Raw genomic sequence first — 21,252 nt, forward strand, 5'->3', positions numbered from 1 at the left:
AAACGGGGAGAAAAGTTCGCGTAATTCGACATCGCATGTCTGAGCAGATCTGCTGGACTGAGATCAAAATATCAAAATTGAAAATAATAAATTAGGAACGACAGTGATCTTGTGTCTAAATTATTGTGGCAAAACCAATCTTGGGGAGAGTCACTAATTTGAAAAAAAACATCTCCCAATGCTGCACTTGTTAGACAATGTAACTAAATTTTAACGATGTTCCATTTTTAAGCATTTCTCTACTTGGTGAAAATGGTCGTGTACTTTTCTAAAGTGCCCCTTTCTCTCAAATATGCAGCCCTGATACAACACAATAGATTTCGGATAAAATTGCTTTACGTACACAGCCTTGCCTTGTTGAAAATGAGTAGCTAAAAAAGAACCGTTGCAGAATTTAAGAAATGATAGTTAAACATTGAGATGGAGAGTAAATTTCTGTGGCAAATGGTGTTCATTTAACGAAATAATAATGCATAAGATTTTTACTCATCCAGCTGTGAGCAATGACCCTGAGCCATTTCTGCTCCCCAGTACACGACAGAATGTACAAAGCATGCTAATCTTTTATCCGCTAACATTCAAACATGTTGCGAAACTTTTGCATATCTTTGTCTTGCGTGCCCAAGCCTGCAATTGAATCCCTCCATAGAAACGGACAGGTTTCATGCATTTTATTTAGCGAGTAATCAAATACATGAACTGTTTGTATAAAGTCGCCAAATACATGAACTGTTTATGTAAGCCGCCAAAAGAGACATATATGATATTCGCTCTCCCAATAAAAGACCTTTCGCCATCTTCGCAAACCTAAATGACTGCAATGCAAGTTTTTAGTGTAGAACCTTGCAAGTATTTCATAATTTCATAATGGCTACTATCCAGAGTTCAAGGTCCTTATCGGCTAAAGTGCATTTTAGCTGAGGTGATTTGACTTGTTTCATGGATTGAAACATTCTTAAACAGACATTGAAACGACTCCACTTTGAAAACAACATCTTTCAAGAAGAATCAACGCGTCTTATACAAAGTTTAGTTACCATTCATGCAAAAGCTTTGAATGCTATTATTATATACTTTGGCGTTTGTTTTGGGGGCTGGCCGTGGGACATCCTCTCATGTCGTGCTATAATTACTCAATTTCACTCACGAGATAGAAAATCTAAACCAATTTCAGTCGGCACTGCATGACTTACATTTTGCAACAGACTCCTTAGATAATTGGATACCTGTTTCATCATCGGCCTATCAGTCAGAAACCGGAGTCGAGAAAACGTCGCTAAAGTAGTTTTAACAACCTTGCCTTTTTAAAGAATGAAGTTGAGAAAGCTTATTCAGAGAAGGTTGCCTATTTTAGTGTGGCTACCACAGTATTCAATGGGAAAATTACAAAGCGATTGCATAGCTGGTATTACAGTTGGGCTTATGGTTATACCGCAAGGATTGGCATACGCGAATATAGCAGCATTACCCCCAATATGGTCTTTACAGTTGTCTTATGTGTGGGCTCGTTTATGCCATCTTTGGCTCATGCAAGGACATAAACCAGGGACCAACAGCCATAATGGCCTTAATGGTGGCGCGGTACGGATCAACCGCGGACCCAGTCAATTTTGCCGTGGCTCTTAGCTTTTTTTCTGGAATAATTCTTCTGTTAATGGGTACATTCTCACTGGGTTTTATCGTGCAGATTATGCCACTACCAGTGATCAGTGGTTTTACCTCTTCAGCTGCAATCTCAATTGCATGTGGACAAATCTCAAATATTTTGGGGCTAAAAGGGATCCCAAAGGATTTCGTTCAAGGTTTGCTTAAAATAGCACTGCGTATAGAGGAATCCCAGTACAAGGATCTCGTGTTGAGCATTGTATGTTATTTGTTACTCTCTTTTCTACGGTACGTTCACACCTTGACCATCCTGTGGCCCGTTGACGAAATGAAACCGATGACTACTCTAAAAAATGCTTCGCGAAATCTCGTATGGCTCGTATGCACAGCTCGCAATGCAGTCGTAGTATTTGCAAGTGCAATCATCTGCTTTGTATTGAATGAGAAAGATATGAAACCATTCACGCTGATTGGTGAAGTACAGGATGGGCTGCCACACGCTAAGGTCAGTGAAAAAAATTTCTCAACTACCCTGTTAATACTCACATACTCCCCCCGGAAATGTGTTTAAAAGCACATTATGCAATTGGGTGAGTGTGATGATACCTGCATTCTTTGCTACATTATACAAAATTCCTACGATTGTGTCGCAAACATTTAATTGACACATGGTTAGAGTTTTTATTCCAGCACGTGAGTTAAATGAGTACTTTTACATAGGAATAGTACATTTGTTATCCACGTGCAATTTCGCAAGCAATGAGAAAACCCTAAGAGAAAGGTTTCGCAATCATATGCACGCTTCAAGAACAAAACTACAACACGTTGCATTGTAATACAAGGGCTGGCATAGAGGTGTTGTTGGTGAGGTTAGCGCTTATATATGCGTTTGAGATAATGCTTTACCTTCTTTCATAAAAAGCAGATTCAAAGTTTCAATTTGAAAAATCATCCACCAATAGTTGTTAAGCATAGGTTATTCTAAAGTGAAATATTTGTTTTGTGGCAAAATTGAATTTGAATTCTACGAGTCACATGCAGCTCAAAATAAGTACCGAGCAAACCTCAATAATCTTGAAAATTGTAAACTATAATTCAGTTTTCACATCATAAATGTTTGTTTGAATTAAGACTCGAGAGGACATTTTTTTGTATACTGCAATTTAAAAATATTGATTACCTAAGTTCACCAAAAACATTAACAATCGATCTGTCAACGTTAAAGCCGCAGCACTCACTGTATGGCGATAACTCATGAAATAACTCGAAAAGTTGTTCCATTAATACAAAATTCCTGCGTGCAAACTACATAAAACCTCGGAGAAAATCCAGTTTTCGATAGTTAAAATTTCTTCAATTTAAGCCTATGGTAGCAGTTAAAGCGAGTAAGAAAACAAAAAAATAGAAAATTATAGACAACATTAAACATTTAAAAACGCCATATGTGATGAACGCCACTAAAGGTCGACATTCACTAAAATGTAAAAGACTTCAATGAACACACATTGCATTTTGGCAAAACCGGCATCAAGACGTTACAACGCGTGCAACAAGTATTTGTGTGATTATTTGTATTGGATAAATCTTTTGAAGATTTTAATACATTAGATATTAAAGCAGCGAAGAATTTTAACAAGCCTTTCGTTGCTTCTTTCTAGAAAATGTTATAAAAAAACAAGACGATTTTTTTTAAAGTATAAGAAGTGCAGGCACCTTAAAATTTCTATAAAATGTAAAAAGTCAAGATTATTTTGGTAGTGTCATTACAATCCATAATTTCTGTCACCAATCACTAGGATGTAAAAGGTGTATTTTAATAAATTGCTCGTTCAGATAATCGATACATACAACCTTTTTATCCTGTCACACCATATAATGTGCAGTGTCGTGTTTTCGTAGCTCTTTGACACGGTGAAAAAAATCTTAGCGATGATTGATTTTATGATACAAATGTGCAAGTCGAAAACGATATTTTGCAATTCTGTAAAAACGAGTGACACATGACACTGTTCTTGACATATAAAACCTATCTTTCATTTATTTCTTGCTTCATTTTTTCCGGACTATTGAGTCAGAGTCAGGATTATTTTCATGGTAAGAGTTGCTACATACCACAACGAAATTTATGACAATGCAGTCACACTGCACGTGTCTGAAGGCTCACGCCTGAAACGATCTAAGGATTGTGATTGGTTCAAAGATTTTCTTTCAGTCACGCGTTATGTGTGCAATTTTGCGACATGACAAGAAAGACCAAACGCACTTTAAACGCACATAGTAGACAAATAATTTTCTGTCTTCAAAATTTCCTTGACTCCCAGTGACGCTTTTATATTGAGCGAAAGCCTGTAAGGCAATTTCATTTGAAAATACTACAACACCGAAGCAAAAAATCCGATTTCGAGAACAAATATTACATTGTTCATTAAATATGTTTGCAAAGCATTGGACGCACTTGGTAGAGCACAAAGTATTGGTCATTTAATAATCATTTGACGTTCAGAAACTTGATTTTGTAGAATATTTTACCTTTTTAGTTTTAACTATCCAAGAAAGAGCACTGCCTAAGAGTATATATGTCAAGGATCAAGTTTACACCTGCCTAGGTTTGGTCGCATTGCAGCATATTTAAAAAAGGTCCGTGGTCACCTTCAGCATGCCCCACAATAGCACTGTGACAATTTCAATTTTATAGTAAATCTTCTTTACCTGTTGTCGTCTTAAAATTTACGAAATAGAACGCTAGATCTTCCTTGACTTGCTAACCCTTTCTGAATAGTATAAAAGGAACACTAGCTGCTTGATTCTTAAAGCTTCTACTGATTTAGCAAGGCTCTAAATGGTAGCCATTAATGCTTCGTTTTCATCGTCATTTCAGATGCCACTCTTAAGTTTGAGTGACGGTAACTATACAATGTCGACGACGAAAATGGTTACTGAAATTGGTCTTGATGGATTTTTGATGGTTCCAATGATCAGTTTTATCACAAATATCGCCATAGCTCAGGCGTTCGCAAGAAAATACAAATACGAGATTGATGCAACACAAGAACTGATTGCCTTAGGCTTTACAAACTTCATTTCCTCGTTCTTCTCGGCGTTTCCCATCACTGGCAGCTTCTCACGTTCGTCTGTGAACGCAGCCAGCGGTGTTTCCACGCAATTGGGAGGTCAGTTGTGTAAAGAAAATACAAAAAACATACAAATTTTTCTTTTCCCTGTAAAATATAATTAGTACACGTTGATGGAAGATGCTTAATGTCAACTCCAATAGTCTTCATTGTGTGCAAACATTTCGGCCGCCCAATTTCCTTAATAACTGAGACGTTATAATAGTACGGAAGGGACCAAGCTTATAGCAATTTCTACAGCCAAGTTGAGAATGTGTACTCGTTATGATTGTGCAAACATGGCCGGCAAAAAAACACAGAAAAATAGTTTTGATGGCAAATACTTTTAATTAAGACAATTTAAAAGGGTGAAAAAATTTCTCTGCAGAAGCACTGTTAAAGCGTAAGCATTAAATCGATGACTAAATTTCTATTTTTTTGCAGGCGTGTTCACAACATTGGTTGTTTTACTGGCTCTCACGGTCTGTACACCCTTTTTTAAGTTCATCCCAACCGCAGCACTGGCTGCAATCATTATTACTTCCGTCTTGCAAATGGTCGACTTTCAAATCATTTCAAAGATATGGCACACGAATCGCATTGACCTCGTTCCGTATCTTTTGACCTTCTTCGCTTGCTTTTACCATTTGGAGACCGGAATCCTTCTCGGCATTAGCGTGGCCCTCGTCATATTCCTTTACAGAAGATTGCTTCCAGTCGTGCACGTTGAAGGGGACTTCATGTGTAATATCAACCTTCACGGCGGTCTTTCGTACATGGGTGTGGAACACGTCATTTCGAAGATCCGCACTACGGCAATGGCTGAAAATAAACCTGGTTTCCTGGCATTTGATTGTTCCTCGCTGTTTGACTGCGATTTTACTGTGGCAGAAGGCTTAGTAGAGCTACAAAGAGAGTGTATCGAGCGCGATTTGAAGCTGATATTTTACAATGTGCAAGTGAATATTCAAAAGACTTTACTTAACTCTGGTATGCCACGTGAGGCGTTCCAATCGGATTTAACGGAGGAGTTCTGTGGACTTTTGAGTTCATAAATGTACAAAAGGGATTTTAATCATGATGGGTGTATCATATTAAATTGGTTTTAACGGGTTGTACTCTTGAGTGTTGGAAAATAATTCCCATTTCCAAACGAATAAGAATTTTTGAGCAATGCAAAAACGCCAGAACTTGCAAAACTTCATATTATTACATGAGATATCACTCACTCAGTAAATAAGAATATTGTTTTTTAACAGGCAAATAGGCTTTTCTGCCATAAGCAAGAACGTCTGCACTTGTCCGTTGGATTCTCAGTCCTTCAGGATGAGAGACAAACGAAGGAGCTTGCATCGATTATTGATAAATATTTCACTCATCCGATATGCAATAGTCTATGACTGGGCTACTTATGAGGCATTCTTTGATTGTTGGAAAAACCGATTGGTGTTTTCAAGTCCAAACAAAATTTGCGTGTTTGTGAGTTGAATTTGAAAGGGCTTTGAAAGAGTCGCTCAATTTTAAACAGTTTTAGAGCTTCATTGATATCTGAGAATCTTCTTTCTTCATTGGGCGTTGTTAGTCGTCCTGTATAGGAAAAAGCATCGATGTTTTTGGTGAGGGGGAGGAGAGGGAGTAGTGTGTGGCTACCACAGTAAAAATGGCCTTATAGAGGTTTTGCAGCTTTATGATTTCGTGATCTTCTTCAGGATTATCATCAACTCGATGATGTCATTGAAATAGTTTTGAATATTTAAGAGCTCCATTCAGTTTCATTTCAATAGCAGGTTCGTCTTTTCTCGAGACTCTGTAGTTATAAAATAGGTGAAATGGCAACCTTCGATGTGGTTAAGCGACAGAGAATACCTAAATGTCAACTCCTGTTGGAACTTGTTTACTTATTATGCTAAAGTGATTCAGATTTTAGCACTGATAATTGCTAATTGTTTGAACTTTGTAGAGAATTCCCGCCAGTGACGTATAGCTCTACCATTTGCATGAAAAGTCTAGAAAATGCCAATCAAGTACGTTGTAGTAGCAAGACGTCAAGTTAACAACAAAACTAACAACACTTTGTTGACTTTCTAGTTCTACACCACAAAGAATCTACTTGAATTGAGTTTATCCTGGAGCACATAATTGCACGCAACGTTTAACAACGGATTGAAGCATAAACAATGAGCGCTAAACTAACTAGCATTAAGATAATATTGCTTAAAGAATATTTTCACCACATTCAAGTCATCCTCAATTGGAAGGGTTTCGTGGTTACGCAAATGTTAAACGCATATTATAAAGTTTGAATTTCACTGAAAAATGCACAGCGTTTGATAAGGAAAATTTTTTGCAGAATAGCGTTATGCTAGTAGAAGAAGTTCTTTCAAATAACAAAATGATGCATGGAAATAGTGATAGTCTAACAAAGAAAGAAAATTAATTAGAACGGATTTTCGCCAAACACAATGATAGGAGGTACACTCAGGTAACAGCCGTGGAGAATCATAATGCCAATCGAAATTATGTAATAACAAATAATGCTTGATTTTCATTTAGGATGATAGGAGAAGTGGAAAGTCAAAGGATAAACAAGAAAGCAGATAAAGAGACACCAATCCTTACTCGCTCAGACGTACTGAGTGTCGAGCTCAGTAAATTTAACGTAAAAACTTGTACAAATAATATGAGCATGTGTGTCATTCAGCTAATTGTGTGTTTGATTGTTTAAATTTTTACATTGTATTATGGGGGCATGGAAAAGTCTGTGTGAGATTCTGATATAGGTGTGAAATGCTAGTGAAATGAAGTGGTCTTGAGTTGAAGAGGTTTGTGTTATGACTTATACGTAAGTAGTAATTAAGTATCAGTATGTACTGATCAGGAGTGCCATCGTACCACAGTGACCGTACTCCGATTACGCAATTTCTACTTTGCCTGAAGGGTAACAACACAAAACAAACCTAATTACTTCCGGCTATTTTTTTGCATTGATCAAATTAAGTGAAATAGAAGCTTACGATTAAATGAAACTGTCCCGAATAACTGTACTTAAAAAATGAACTGACCATCACTTTCATAATATCCGAATGACGATTTTCACACATCGCAAGTGTTCAACCGACTTGAGCTGCAATAGTACATAGTCACATGGACTAACAGCGCGTATGTATGTGGAGTTAACGTGTTCAAGATCACGGACGATTTGTTGTATCGATTTTAAGTCCATAAACATCGCGTCGAAGTTCTCAACGATGAAATTAAGTATAAACTGGAAAAAAAGGCTTCCTTTTATTGTATGGATGCGTCACTATTCTTTGAGCAAATTGCAGCGGGATGTCATCGCTGGCTTGACTGTCGGTGTAATGGTTATACCACAGGGACTTGCATATGCAAGTATAGCCGAACTACCCCCTCAATATGGTCTATACAATGCATTTATGGGAGGTTTCATTTATTGCCTTCTTGGCTCCAGTAAAGATATAACCCAGGGTCCAACAGCCATTATGTCCTTGATGGTTGCAACATACTCTGCTGGATCCCCACAAGTGGCGATAGCACTTAGTTTCTACATTGGCATCATATGGCTGGTAATGGGTTGTTGTTCCCTTGGTTTTATTGTTCGCATAATGCCTTTGCCGGTAATCAGTAGTTTTTCTTCGGTTGCATGCATAACCATTGCATGTGGTCAGTTGAAATATATTCTTGGCTTGTCTGGTATACCTAGAAATCTTTTCCCCTGCTTGATCAAAATATTTTCAAAAATTCGCCAAATAAACCTGTGGGATCTTATTCTGTCTACGGTTTGCATAGTTTTGCTGGAAGTACTGCGTCAAATTAAACCAGTCTTGGATTCATCACATGAGGAACACAGTTCCCCTACAACAACATTGCAAAAGGTTGCTCGTAATTTTTTATGGATTGTATGCACAGCAAGAAATGCTCTGATTGTACTTATAAGCAGTTTGGTTGCCTTTGCTTTGTACAAAAAAGGTCTGACTCCATTTACATTGACTGGACCTGTCAAGGAAGGCTTACCATCATTCCAGGTAGAATCATATTAGCATATGTTTTTGGAAATATTTTCAGTTCTTGCTTAATATTTAAATTTAAAATTTTCAGTTCTTGTTCAACGTTTCAACCTTAACATTTTAAATTAAATATGAGACCTGATCACGTCAAACAATGATTACATGTCAAATTGATTATGTTTGTCAGTACTGTATCTTTATTATATTCAGTTAGTCATATTATTGCAATGGCATCACCAGCCTGCAAGTTTTGGCAGGACTTTGTAAATATCCCAGAGTTCACTCACATTGAAATCAAAAGATTTCAGATGTTGATAGCAAAAATGTGAGCTGGCTACTCAACCCCATTGGAGGTATCTTTTTATTTCTCCCTAATACAAAAATTCAAATGATTTGAGGTCAAAGACTTCCACAATTAGGGTGTTTGCAGGATAGAGTGTGAGTCTGGGTTAAGGTTGTTTTTGTTAGAGTTACAATGCAAAGTTGAAAGTTGTATCAGAAACTGTGTTGTGTTACACTAGTAAATCAATTAAGTGTTGACATTAACTTTCTTGGGATGTTGAGGTTTTTGCTATCATGTCTATGAAAATGCTATGTTATCTTGAAGGCTATGGTTAATACTTAATAAGCATCACTAGAGCTATGGTGCTACTTGCTTTTAGTCTAATTGATAATGATCGGGAAAATGTAGTGAAGAAAATGTAGTGAAAAACGTGTAAAATTCATTTTTAAACCTTTTTAAACCATTTAAAAGATTTTTTGGAAAAATATTCATTTGAGACATAAAGTCATCGTCAAAATTTAAAATACGATCAATCAGTCATTGTAAACCTCGGCTTGTCAGCCCTAAATGATGGGGGTCCTTTTCAACGCAACAGGAAGGTTGTATTATCTGTCCTTGCCAAATAACTTTACAACCATTATTGGAAGAACAAATATAAAAAAGCATAACAATACGAAATTCAATTCATTGTCCTTCAAAATTCAAGTTAAAAAGCGAAAGAAACGAAACAATGAACGGAACGACCCATCTTCAAAACGAAATAATTTTACCAAATTCCCGCTCTTTTGCAAATATTGGGAATTACCGCTGCAAAAGTACACGGGCACCTGCAAAGAAGAGCACATTAGAGGGTGTGTGTTTGGGTTGTTGCACCTAATATGAGGGGCTCCATAAACTGATAGAAAACGGGAAAAAGTAGATTCTGCTTAAAAATGTAGGCTGTTTATACAAACACTACAAATCGGTCCCAGAAAAGCCCTAAAATTTTTTGAGGGGTTTGCGCCCCTGGTTGTTTGAAATTTTCTTCGACAATCCACGATGTTCATAAATGAAAGGCAAAAATAGTTAGATGTCAAGAAATTTTCTGATCACCAAATAAATAATTTCGGAATGCCAAATATCGTTATTTCACTTTAATTGTTACTGATCACTGACTGACGTAATACACATTTCTGTAGTTTTCAAAACTAACCGTACGGGTAAACAACGAAACCTTGGGGCCGCTGAATTTTATCGCGAATGTTGGTGTTGGTTTCGTGGTAATGCCGTTGATCGGGTTGGTAGAAAACGTTGTCAGCGCCCAAACGTTTGCAAAGATCTATCGTTACGAAGTCGATGCGACGCAAGAACTTTTATCACTGGGCGTCGTGAATATCGCGAACTGCTTTGTCTCTGGCTATCCAGTCACTGGCAGTTTTTCTCGCACTGCAGTGAATGCAGCTAGCGGCGTCGCAACCCAGTTAGGAGGTGAGTTGTGATTGGTTGTGACACCCTTAACAAAATTTCCAAGTAGGTCGACAGAAAAAATGCAGGCTCAAAGTTATTATTAGTTCTAAAGATAGCAAATACCATAGTGAATGGTAAAAGTAATATAATAAGTTGATAGTTCTTAAAAACTGTTTTAAGTAAAAGCACTAACCCAATAGTTCTAAATTAAACGACACGATGCATTTCGGCAGACTACTTCTCAGGTGTCAACGTCTGCTAAATGAAAATATAAAATCTACCGATATATATAATGCCAAGAAAGAGTGTACGTCATCTCCAAAAGGGGAGATGACGCTCAAAACAGGGATAAACTAAAAACATAATCCTTTTTTCGACAAAGGACGGGATTGGTTAACTTAATTAAAACAGCCTCCATGACGCGTAACTGAAAGAATGAACGGCATTTCTTAATGATTCTGAAATTGTCGTCTGAATAAGATTAAGCACAATGGGAGTTATTCAAGAGATGTTTACCTATCGCGGAGTCACATGAAACTAAATTACTTTTCTTACAATCACGTTTTGGTTGTTGTCTTGAGGGCACCCATTAAGAAATGCCTGAGGAGTAGTCTGCCGAAATGCATCGTGTCGTTTAATTTAGAACTGTTGGGTTAGTGCTTTTTACTTAAAACAGTTCTTTTAGGAACTATCAACTTATTATATTACTTTTACCATTCACTATGGTATTTGCTATTTAGAACTATTTTCAGATTTGTCACCACGACAAGTCTCTATTTTCTTATTTAATAGTTAGTTGTGTATGAAAATTCCTTCCTCTCACTTAGCTTTTTTTTATTGCAATTGGTGTCAATCCTATACGTTACTTGGGGAGGGGTGGGATGGCGATTATATTCATTTATTCTGCATGCATAGCTAAATTCTTTTCAAAACAATTTCACTTTCAAAAGAAATCAGCATGGCATTTTAAATTTATGAATATGGTCCACTTCAATTAACGTTGGATTGACGCTCTTGTTTATTCCTCATCAACCACAAATGCATGGTCAATAATTTCTAACCCAAGACGTATAAGAAGAACTTATACAAATTTCGATTTGTAGGTGTGACGGATCGAATCACAACGTTTCCTTATATTGTCTTTTCAGGTATCTTTACTGGAGCCATAGTGCTACTTGCTTTGAGTTTATTAACACCTTTCTTTAAGTATGTCCCGAAATCATCCCTTGCATCCATCATCATCACGGCATTATTGAGAGTAGTTGATTTTCGTATTGTAAAGGACATATGGAGAACAAACCGAATAGACTTGTTGCCATATTTTGCATCATTATTCGGTTGCCTTTACCAATTGGATGTTGGGATTCTCTGCGGCGTTGCCATGGCAATAATTGTTTTCCTCTACCGCCGAATGAAACCAGAAGTCGAAATTCTAAATGAAACTAACGATCGTTGCTATTTTAAGATACACGGCCCTCTAACATTTGCCGGTGTCGAGCAGTTTACGTTGATTGTAGAAAAAATGGCCAGGACAGTTGGCGGGCCTTTTGGGATAGTATCTGACTTTTCTATGATGTTTGAATGCGACTTCACCGTGACTGAAGCATTGCTCCAGTTATACAAAGAGTGCAGCGATCGTGACATTACAATGATATTTTACGGCGTTAAGAAAAATGTAAAAGAAATGCTTGTAAGAGCAGGAATACCGATGGAATCGTTTTCAAATTGTCACCATCCGAACCAAAATAACAAAGTGATACCATGGGATAACATTAACGAGGAATGTAATAAACTTTTGCCATCGCCCAAGACGGTTTTTATGTGATCCCAAGTATAAGGAACCCCACCTATCCCTTGTTTGTCCCAAAATGTAACGATTTAAACCTGATTAGCAATAGTTTTCCGTATTTTTGGACAATTTGCGTTTGCAATTATATATAATTAAATAATTAATTGTTTTTCAACAACCCTTTCTTGGGCGTACATATCTGACCTTATCGCCCTATATAAGCTTCCTCTGTACCAAAACGACCTTTTGTCTGATATTGATGAGAGAGTAAGGTTATTGAGAGTAAGCTTAAAGTTATAGAAGAAATTACAACCCACCCAAAAAACACAAACTACCCACCATATCACTATTTCAAAGAAAATTTTACAAATTCAAAAGACCAGCGGCGGATCTCAGGCAGCAAACAACTGGTGAGTCCTGAAACAAGAACATATGAAACAGGTTCCACAAAGCAGAACAAAGAATTGGCAAAATTTTGAAATTTCTTCTCGTGCGTAACTCCACAAACGAAAAAGTTCTAGTGTGATAAAATGTTTTATTGTGGTTTGTAGTAATTACCTATCTACCAATGAAAACCAGAATCGAATGACGAACTGTTGCCAGCATGCATGTTTTGGTTGTGTTACGTAAATTTCGGAGCATTGTCAAAATTAATTTCATTAGAAATCTATTGTTTTTATAGTGAATGAACAAAGAAAAAATTGCAAAGCAGGTACAACTTTGCGAGCTGCCTACTCAGATGGGCCTGTAAACTCAGTTTTAAATAATTTCGATCTCTTTGCATGGATCTGGGACGTTTTTTGGTTACACTACTGGTACTAAGTAACAACACTAACGACATTGTAATCGCCGCAATTTTATCTAAACCACCCAATAAGTGAAGATCATTTACGCATGCTCCCTGCTGCAACCAATCAAGTGACCAAAACAACCATTTACAAACCCCGAAATGGTCAATCGATGATACAAAAAATTTAATCGTCACAGCACCTCAAAATATGGTCGAATAACGTGGCGTTCCGTAGAGATTTTTCCAAGATGGAGGCTCATGCCATTCAACTAGAAAAACATAACAGATCATTGAATAAGAGTTAGATGCTAGAGCTGCGAGAATGGTTTTAACAATGGTAATGTAATATTATTTAAAACAATCATGCTAATCCTTGCTTAAATTTCGCATAAATTTTACTGAAATATGTTGTAACAATAAAACTATTCATTGCGACAATAATTTAGAGACCTTCAAATTTATCAGCCAAGGGAATTGTCAGAAAAAATTTCAAGAAAAATCTTACGTTTGAAAATTTTAAGAAAGAGAAAGCGCAAAAAAGCGTTTTTGACAGAGAGGTTGTCTTCTTCAATCGCCATGTTTTGTTCAACCTCTCAAATTTACTAAGATAAACCGTCCAGTCCTCCTATATATGACTGAAAAGAAGCAATCACCAGCATATTACCAAGATACCACTCAGGTAGTCTCCATTGAGCAAAAATCTGTGATGATAGCTCAATGGTGCTCGAATACCGCCGTTTAATCCAATCAATTAGAGATGTCAAATTTTTGGGTGAGAAAAACTCCACATTCATACGAAAAAAAAGCATTTGGCAGGTCCAGTGACTTGAAGAAATATGTATAAAGCCTTACCTTCTAACGTTTTAGCCAAATTATTACTTTCACAATTCTTCTAAAAAGAAGCAAAAAAAAGAGCTTAAATTTTTTAACAAAATTTCATAATTTCGCTATGAAATTTTATTTTGGAATTTTCATCTGTGTTGGTCGTGAAGTTTTATAATTACAATTACACACAGCACGCAAACATTAGATTTTTATTTGAAACTAAACAGCAAGACAACTGCCATTTCTTGACATTTTACTAACAAAATCCCACGACAGCTGTACAATATCTAAATATCACAAACCAACATACACAGGACTTCTGATGAACTATTTTAGTTTCACACCACTTTCATACAAAACCGGACTTATACGCACACTAATCGACAGAGCATACAAATTAAATGTAGATATGATCTTCGCACTTTCTTGGACAATTTAAGCAATTGTCTCATGAACCTGAAAAATTCAGGTGACTCAACGGGATTCGAACCCATGACCTCTGTGGTGCCGGTGTAGTGCTCTGACCAACTGAGCTATGAAGTCACACAGTGGTGAGCAAGTCAATTTTGTTGGGCTCATGTTTTCTCGTGAAAGGAATGTCATACGAAAGAATGTTTTATGCAGTGCGGTGTTTTTGTTTTGTCACTGAGTGAACTTCATAGCTCAGTTGGTCAGAGCACTGCACAATACGAACATTGGCTTTCAACGAGACATAAAAAACATCACATCCACTCTTTTACGAAACTCTTTCTCACTACACTTTACTAACAGTACCGTAAAACGATATCTCGACAACAAATAAAGCAACAACCACAAATTATACACCGAAACTTCTGACACGACGATCACGACCAACACAAACGAAAATTCCAAAATAACAACTCTATACTTCAAACTGCCATACATCGGACATTACTCACGACACACACAGCGCACACTTACAAACATTATGAAATGCTTCTGTACAGATATTGACATTCGACTAATTTTCACATCATTCAAGATCAAAAACCTTTTCTCATTCAAAGACCAATCCCTGATTCAATGAAATCAATGGTGGTATATGAATTCAGTTGCGCGAGATGTAATTCCCGATACATTGGCTAAACCTCGCGCCATTTATCCACCAGAATCAGGGAACATGCCACAACAGACAAAAACTCTCATATCTACAGACACATTAAATCACACTAATGTAAAACCAACTATTCACCCTCTTGCTTCAAAATCATCGACACTGCCGACACCTCATTCCCCCTTAAAATCAAAGAAGCACTCCACATTAACAAAACCAGCCCTGACCTCAATGTTCAAGTTTTTAAATTCAATACAATATTTAGTTTATAATACGCTTGGACGCTCCCCATTAATTTATCTTATTTCCTTAATTATTAAAGAAAATGGTTTGAACCCGGGAGTATCGTTACATGTTTGTGAATGTAGATCGTCCAGGTTGGTATAGTCCTGACAAGGACTGTTTTTGTTGTTGTTGACTAATTATTGTTGTAATTTATGTATCATATTACTTCTATATAAACCTTGTATTATTTATTATTTCACTCATACTGAAGATGGCATCATGAGATGTCGAAACATGTCTATTTTAAAAAACTCGTCGCATATATTAAATGCCATTTACCAAAATTATTATTCACTTCTTTATAGCTAAGATTGCAAATATAATTTTATTGATTGAATTAAATTAATTCACGGCAGTTATATACTCTTGCTACATGTTCCTGTTCAACAGGATTTTTTTTTACCAAAACTGGTCACACTGCCAAACACTACACCTACAAGAACAACAACTTTTTCCAATGCACCAAAAAGCGAAAACGCGAACTTACGTTAGAATTCTTTTTTCGTTTAAATTCCATCCAAATATTAAGATGATACAACAGGATTGTGGCCTAATATTATTCCTTCAGCTTGCACTTTCTTGCAACTGTATCAAGATTATTATTCTACAGGCCATGTGATCCCTTAACCTAAGACTTTCATCTTCAATGACAATTGTTGCAATCCGAAATTCTTTCATGAATATACAATATAACAATGTCGTAACAACTAAGTGATTGTTACAACCAGAAATACAGCGTTTTTTTAACTTTATATGACGTGTTTCAAATTATTTAAATAATGCAGTGCACGCATTTATGAAGCACTTTATAAGTGATTGTTACAACCAGAAATACAGCGTTTTTTAATTTTATATGACGTGTTTCAAATCATTTAAATAATGCATGCAGGATTGTGGCCTCGGGAATATTATCTCCTTCAGCACAGAAGACGAGAAACGTTGCCAAAGGAAGGCTTTCTCTGCAACTGTTTATTAATGTAATAAAAATGTTTATGAAAATTATGCATTAAATAAGAAGACTTATAAAAACTTACCATGTATGATAAAAGGATTTCGTATAACCACCACCAGACAAGAAAACATCTCTGTTTCTCTCACTTTCTTTCTGTTTTTCATTTTTAACTACCAAAACTACATGTAATGGACAAAACATACTTTTCATAAAATTTTAAAAACGTAACAATCTAACGTTTTTCATGACGGAAAATCTTACTCTTGTATTAAATCCATTCGATCAATGTCTTCAAGAAATCTTAGCTTTGTGTCCAAACCCGTTGACAAGAAGTGATGACTTAAAATTTAAGTCATTTTCAAACTATGACAGATAGTCAGAGGGATTTAGCCCTCGAATTTTCACTGCACAGGCAAATAACTTAATAGAGTGCGACTGGGCAAACTCAATAATATTTGAATAAATAAATTGTTTTAACAAAAACCTTATTTTGCGCTGTGTGCATAATTTTACTATTCATGTATAGCTACAAGTACATATGATACATACTCTACATGATAAAGTTTGTTTTCAAAAAAACCAAGATAAAAATTGTTTTCAATACGCACAAGAACCAAGAACCTGGAATGTTTTTGCAATCGTGAATCAAGGAAAACATTTTACGAAGAGCTAAACGAAACAAACACCTTCCATGCAAATTGAAGGAGTTTAGTCAACCCTATATTGACTATTTAGCATCGTTACCTACAGAACTGGCATGTCTTTCTTCAAGGCATCTCCAGCCGTACTGATCAAGAAAGGTTTTCTCGAGATGTTTTCCTTTGGGAGAAAGCAAATAACGAAATGGTCCACTGAAACAAAAACGTATACTGAGTTGTTAAATCATTCTCGTTCTGTTTAGCTTCTAGCCAATAATACTGAGGACCTGACAATCATTGGCATAGCGAGACCGCAAGTTTTGTCATGCTAATTAAATTTTTCTGTTTGCACTTGCTGTAAAAACAATAGATTTGCACGAGAAATTTTTGGTTTTGTTCCTCAAAAATATTCTGGCATCAACAAAATATAAAAAAATTTTGCTAGCACCACTGCTGCCATCTCAACATACATGTTTATTATTTACCAATACTAGGAACAATTCTAGCAGATTTAACAAGCATTTTCACAGTTTTAAGAACATAACAAAAACTACTGATCTAGAGAATTCAACTGAGGTACTACTTGGTATTCTTTCACATACATACATACTTTTGAATTTGTGAATCCGATCTTTCACTTGCAATACTGCTGGTCAACAAAACAGTCTGCTTCATTTCACTTTTTTTGACCCATTTGGCAATGTTGTCACAAAATATTTGCCTGCATCCCTAAATGCCAAGACAACGGGCAATTATAACATCAGATGTAACAATAAATGAATAAAATTCAAAGCCCACCTTTGCAAGAGGAGCCCTAAGTTGTAACACAACAATCTTTGACTGATCACACATGAACACTACATCAAATGAATAATAACTCATGATTAACATAACAATTTAGTAAATACGTAAATGTAAAGCCAAAATCAAAATGTGTGGTCATTAAAAACGTGTTAAATAAGGGTGTGATAAAACAAAATAATCAAGCAGAAGAGACATAGACAAATGCAAGAAATACTTTCACAACCCTTGATGAATCGTTTTTACATGTTTACACAGCATGCCTAAAATGACCATTCAAACAGCAATTATTTTATTTAACTTTGAGCTTTGAAATATAACAATAGAGTTTTGAAAAAGCGTCCCTATGAAAGTAGATGCCCCCCTTAAAAGTAGCTGTCTATTTCAACAATTACTAAAGAATGGCGAAATTAACTGCCATCGTAACGCCCTTCACCCTACAGTAACGCCCTTCACCCTACAGTAACGCCCTTCACCCTACAGTAACGCCCTTCACCCTACAGTAACGCCCTTCACCCTAAAGTAACGCTCTTTACCCTAAAGTAAGCCCTTTACCTTAAAGTAACGCCTTTTACCCTAAAGTAACAGCCCCCCTCTAAAGTAACTTCCTTCTTCAAAGAACTTTTAAAAGCATTACGACATTTACACTGCTATCCAAATAAAACGTTCATGTACACATGTACACAACTTTAAACGCATTGAAAAATACCGTTTACACAGCGCGGATTAAGAGTCAAACATTGCAGTTAACAAATATTAAAGTTAGAGAGCTTTAGCAAGAGTACGATTACGAAAACAAGTTCGAAGTTTGACCGTGTAAGAGAATGGCACGAGGAAGTTTGTTGTCGTTGTCGCTTTGTAAAAATTTTGTTTTAGTCGTAAACAACAGAACGAGCCTTTTTATTGTGAAAAACACCGAATTTTGCGAAGCAGTTACGGCTCTACGTTTTTGTCAATAATGATATCAACGAATCGATAATACTGATTTTGTGATGTCATGATGAGCTGTTTGATTGCTAATGTTAAACAGGCTTTAACATTGGCGTGCCGGCATAGGAGGGGAGGGGGTCTATGCCCCCTCAACTGTTGGTTTTTGCGAGGTGCTGGATTAAATAAGAGGCATCAAATTTTCAATCGGTGTTGACAAGACACATTTGAAACTATACAGCTAGTAATTTTCACCCCCCCAAAATTCAGGAGATGGTATTTTAAGCCTGGTTCTCATAGAGTCGTTTCAGTCATGCCAAAATTTCACAGACGACCCGTGCGACTTTATGAAAACATTTCAGAGGCGACCAGGATGAACTCAAATGACTCACACGACTGAAACGACCAGGGTCGCTTGGATAGAACTTTGCTCTATTCGGACGACCGTTGAGAAATGCAAGCGACCTTTTTATGGCGCAAAACGATTTGTAGAAGCTAATAACCAGCTAAAAGACTTTGTCTTTGATAAACATCAGCGCCATTTTCAAATGTATCGCGTAAAAATTAATTAAGCAGTCTCTCGGCAGCGCTAGTACAAATATATGAGAAGTACAAAGCTTGAGTCGTCCCTGTCGTTTTGAAAAGCAACGAAACAACTCGGAACGACTTGGATGACTGAAGCGACTTAATGAGAACCAGGCGTTAGAGCTTTTTTATTTAAATCTTCAGTGAAGAGAGCTCTCTATTCTTAGGGAGCATTTACAATGGAAAACAACAGCTCCCGCCAGCAAAATATGTTCCTAGCTTGCTACTAGGCTCTAAAGAGAGTTTTAAAGCAGAAAAATTTATAAGTCAGAATACACACCTTCACTACTCGTCACTAAAGATCCATCATTACAATCAGGTTCATCAAAGGGATTATTGCCAACGAGTGGTAAGATACAATCATCATAAAAATATCCAACACGCTTCAAACACAAGTTATGGATCAAAAGATCAATTGCCAACTGTCCAACATTACCAACGGAGATTGCAGGCTGAAAGAAATTCATTTGAGTGTTTAATACTGTATTAGGTTGTTTCCGGGTTTATAAAGAAACAATTTGGAAAGTATGTCATATTTTTGATGGGATCTTGGTATAGGCAAAAGGAAATTATTAAAGTAAATGGTTTGAACCTTGGAGTATTGTTACATGTTTGTAGATGTCGATCGTCTAGGTTAGTATGTAGAGTCAAGTTGACTACTGCTAATGTTGTTGAAACATCAATCAACATCAACACCAGCAGTCCTTCTCAGGACTCTAGTAACCTGGACAATCTACATCTACGTACAAACATGTAATGAAATTATTGATGCAATGGTTTGAATATCAAATTATACAGTGCATTGGTGCTTACATTATTGATGCGATGGTTTGAATATCAAATTATACAGTGTATTGGTGTTTACATTATTGATGCGATGGTTTGAATATCAAATTATACAGTGCATTGGTGCTTACATTATTGATGCGATGGTTTGAATATCAAATTATACAGTGCATTGGTGCTTACATTATTGATGCGATGGTTTGAATATCAAATTATACAGTGCATTGGTGTTTACATTATTGATGTGATAGTTTGCATATCAAATTCTACAGTGCATTGGTGTTTACATTATTGATGCGATGGTTTGAATATCAAATTATACAGTGCATTGGTGTTTACATTATTGATGCGATAGTTTGCATATCAAATTATACAGTGCATTGGTGTTTACATTATTGATGCGATAGTTTGCATATCAAATTCTACAGTGCATTGGTGTTTACATTATTGATGCGATGGTTTGAATGTCAAATTATACAGTGCATTGATGCTTACATTATTGATGCGATAGTTTGCATATCAAATTCTACAGTGCATTGGTGTTTACATTATTGATGTGATGGTTTGAATATCAAATTATACAGTGCATTGGTGCTTACATTATTGATGCGATGGTTTGAATATCAAATTATACAGTGCATTAATGCTTACATTATTGATGCGATGGTTTGAATATCAAATTATACAATGCATTGGTGCTTACAAATGAAAGAAAAGAAAGTTCATTACTGTAGGCAATAAACTAAAATGAGGGACTTTATCTCCTGAGAAGCACATATGGATTATGGAGCTAAAATTTGGCTTTAAGCATGTACAAGCATGTTTACTTCAAGGGAGCCTTCCATTAATATAATCAGTTTATGACAGTATGGCACAAGACCTAATTTCCTGAGTGTTGAGCAGATCGTTCATATTAATGACAGCGAATTGCAGTACATGAGAAATTAAGTTCCAACAATACGAAGATGTTGAATCATTCATTGGCGAAGAAATAAGACTAAAGATAGGCCTTCAAGTTTCCGTAGGAGACCAGTCTGTAAAACACTGGAGTAAGTTTACAATGTTTCAGCGTCACATCAGTGACATCACTAGACAGTAAACAGTATCTGATCAGGGATCACTCTTCTTGCAGTGGCAAAATAGAACTTAGGAAATTAATAAAACAGCAAAGTTTTAATAAAACTACACAAAAAGCGTGATGAAAAATTACCAAAACAAAGGTGAATCCAGCAAAGCTAATTTCTTCTTCATCAGAACAAGGAACAAACATTTCTAAACCTTTCAAACTTCTCCAAATCTGGCAATTCGCTGTTCACAATTGATCCTTGTT

The 21,252-nt window shown here is 36.3% G+C and overlaps 3 protein-coding genes across 6 annotated transcripts; 2 read left to right on the forward strand and 1 right to left on the reverse strand.

The window, feature by feature from the left end:
* Window positions 1-1,172: 1,172 nt before the first annotated feature.
* Window positions 1,173-5,833, forward strand: LOC124436647 (sodium-independent sulfate anion transporter-like). The gene is given in 4 exon segments (XM_046986623.1): window positions 1,173-1,472; window positions 1,474-2,110; window positions 4,484-4,775; window positions 5,160-5,833. Coding segments are annotated over 4 exon segments (1,701 nt in total). The 5' UTR covers window positions 1,173-1,311; the 3' UTR covers window positions 5,771-5,833.
* Window positions 5,834-7,695: 1,862 nt separating this feature from the next.
* LOC124436814 (sodium-independent sulfate anion transporter-like) lies at window positions 7,696-13,489 on the forward strand. Its single transcript, XM_046986785.1, has 3 exons — window positions 7,696-8,758; window positions 10,202-10,490; window positions 11,618-13,489. Exons 1-3 carry the CDS (start codon window positions 7,877-7,879, stop codon window positions 12,292-12,294), a joined length of 1,848 nt encoding a protein of 615 aa, XP_046842741.1. The 5' UTR covers window positions 7,696-7,876; the 3' UTR covers window positions 12,295-13,489.
* On the reverse strand, window positions 12,358-21,231 carry LOC124436815 (proteasome assembly chaperone 2-like). Of its 4 annotated transcripts, none has more exons than XM_046986788.1 (11): window positions 21,133-21,231; window positions 19,417-19,588; window positions 17,622-17,680; window positions 17,434-17,552; window positions 16,930-17,036; window positions 16,268-16,364; window positions 16,132-16,198; window positions 15,721-15,783; window positions 13,901-13,937; window positions 13,249-13,317; window positions 12,358-12,675 (listed from the first exon to the last, which is right to left on the reverse strand). In XM_046986788.1, exons 1-10 carry the CDS (start codon window positions 21,190-21,192, stop codon window positions 13,250-13,252), a joined length of 849 nt encoding a protein of 282 aa, XP_046842744.1. In that variant the 5' UTR covers window positions 21,193-21,231; the 3' UTR covers window positions 12,358-12,675; window position 13,249. The 4 variants fall into 4 exon arrangements, with proteins under 4 accessions (XP_046842744.1, XP_046842742.1, XP_046842745.1 ...); XM_046986786.1 differs by having other exon boundaries at window positions 13,901-13,940; XM_046986789.1 differs by lacking the exon at window positions 12,358-12,675 and having other exon boundaries at window positions 12,774-13,317.
* Window positions 21,232-21,252: the final 21 nt, after the last annotated feature.

This window comes from Xenia sp. Carnegie-2017, unplaced genomic scaffold, assembly GCF_021976095.1.
Source record: "Xenia sp. Carnegie-2017 unplaced genomic scaffold, XeniaSp_v1 HiC_scaffold_16, whole genome shotgun sequence".
NCBI lineage: Eukaryota > Metazoa > Cnidaria > Anthozoa > Malacalcyonacea > Xeniidae > Xenia > Xenia sp. Carnegie-2017.

What these genes read in the sequence shown, in the direction of transcription:
- LOC124436814 (XM_046986785.1), top strand. Translation starts at nt 7,877, where the DNA reads ATGTATGTGGAGTTAACGTGTTCAAGATCACGGACGATTTGTTGTATC. An exon ending in AAGGCTTACCATCATTCCAG is followed by an intron (nt 8,759 to 10,201) that starts GTAGAATCATAT and finishes ACATTTCTGTAG; the next exon opens with TTTTCAAAACTAACCGTACG. An exon ending in CGTCGCAACCCAGTTAGGAG is followed by an intron (nt 10,491 to 11,617) that starts GTGAGTTGTGAT and finishes TTGTCTTTTCAG; the next exon opens with GTATCTTTACTGGAGCCATA.
- LOC124436815 (XM_046986786.1), bottom strand. Translation starts at nt 21,192, where the DNA reads ATGTTTGTTCCTTGTTCTGATGAAGAAGAAATTAGCTTTGCTGGATTC. An exon ending in TTAGGGCTCCTCTTGCAAAG is followed by an intron (nt 17,553 to 17,621) that starts GTGGGCTTTGAA and finishes CTTGGCATTTAG; the next exon opens with GGATGCAGGCAAATATTTTG. An exon ending in AAGGAGATAATATTCCCGAG is followed by an intron (nt 15,784 to 16,131) that starts GCCACAATCCTG and finishes GAATAATATTAG; the next exon opens with GCCACAATCCTGTTGTATCA.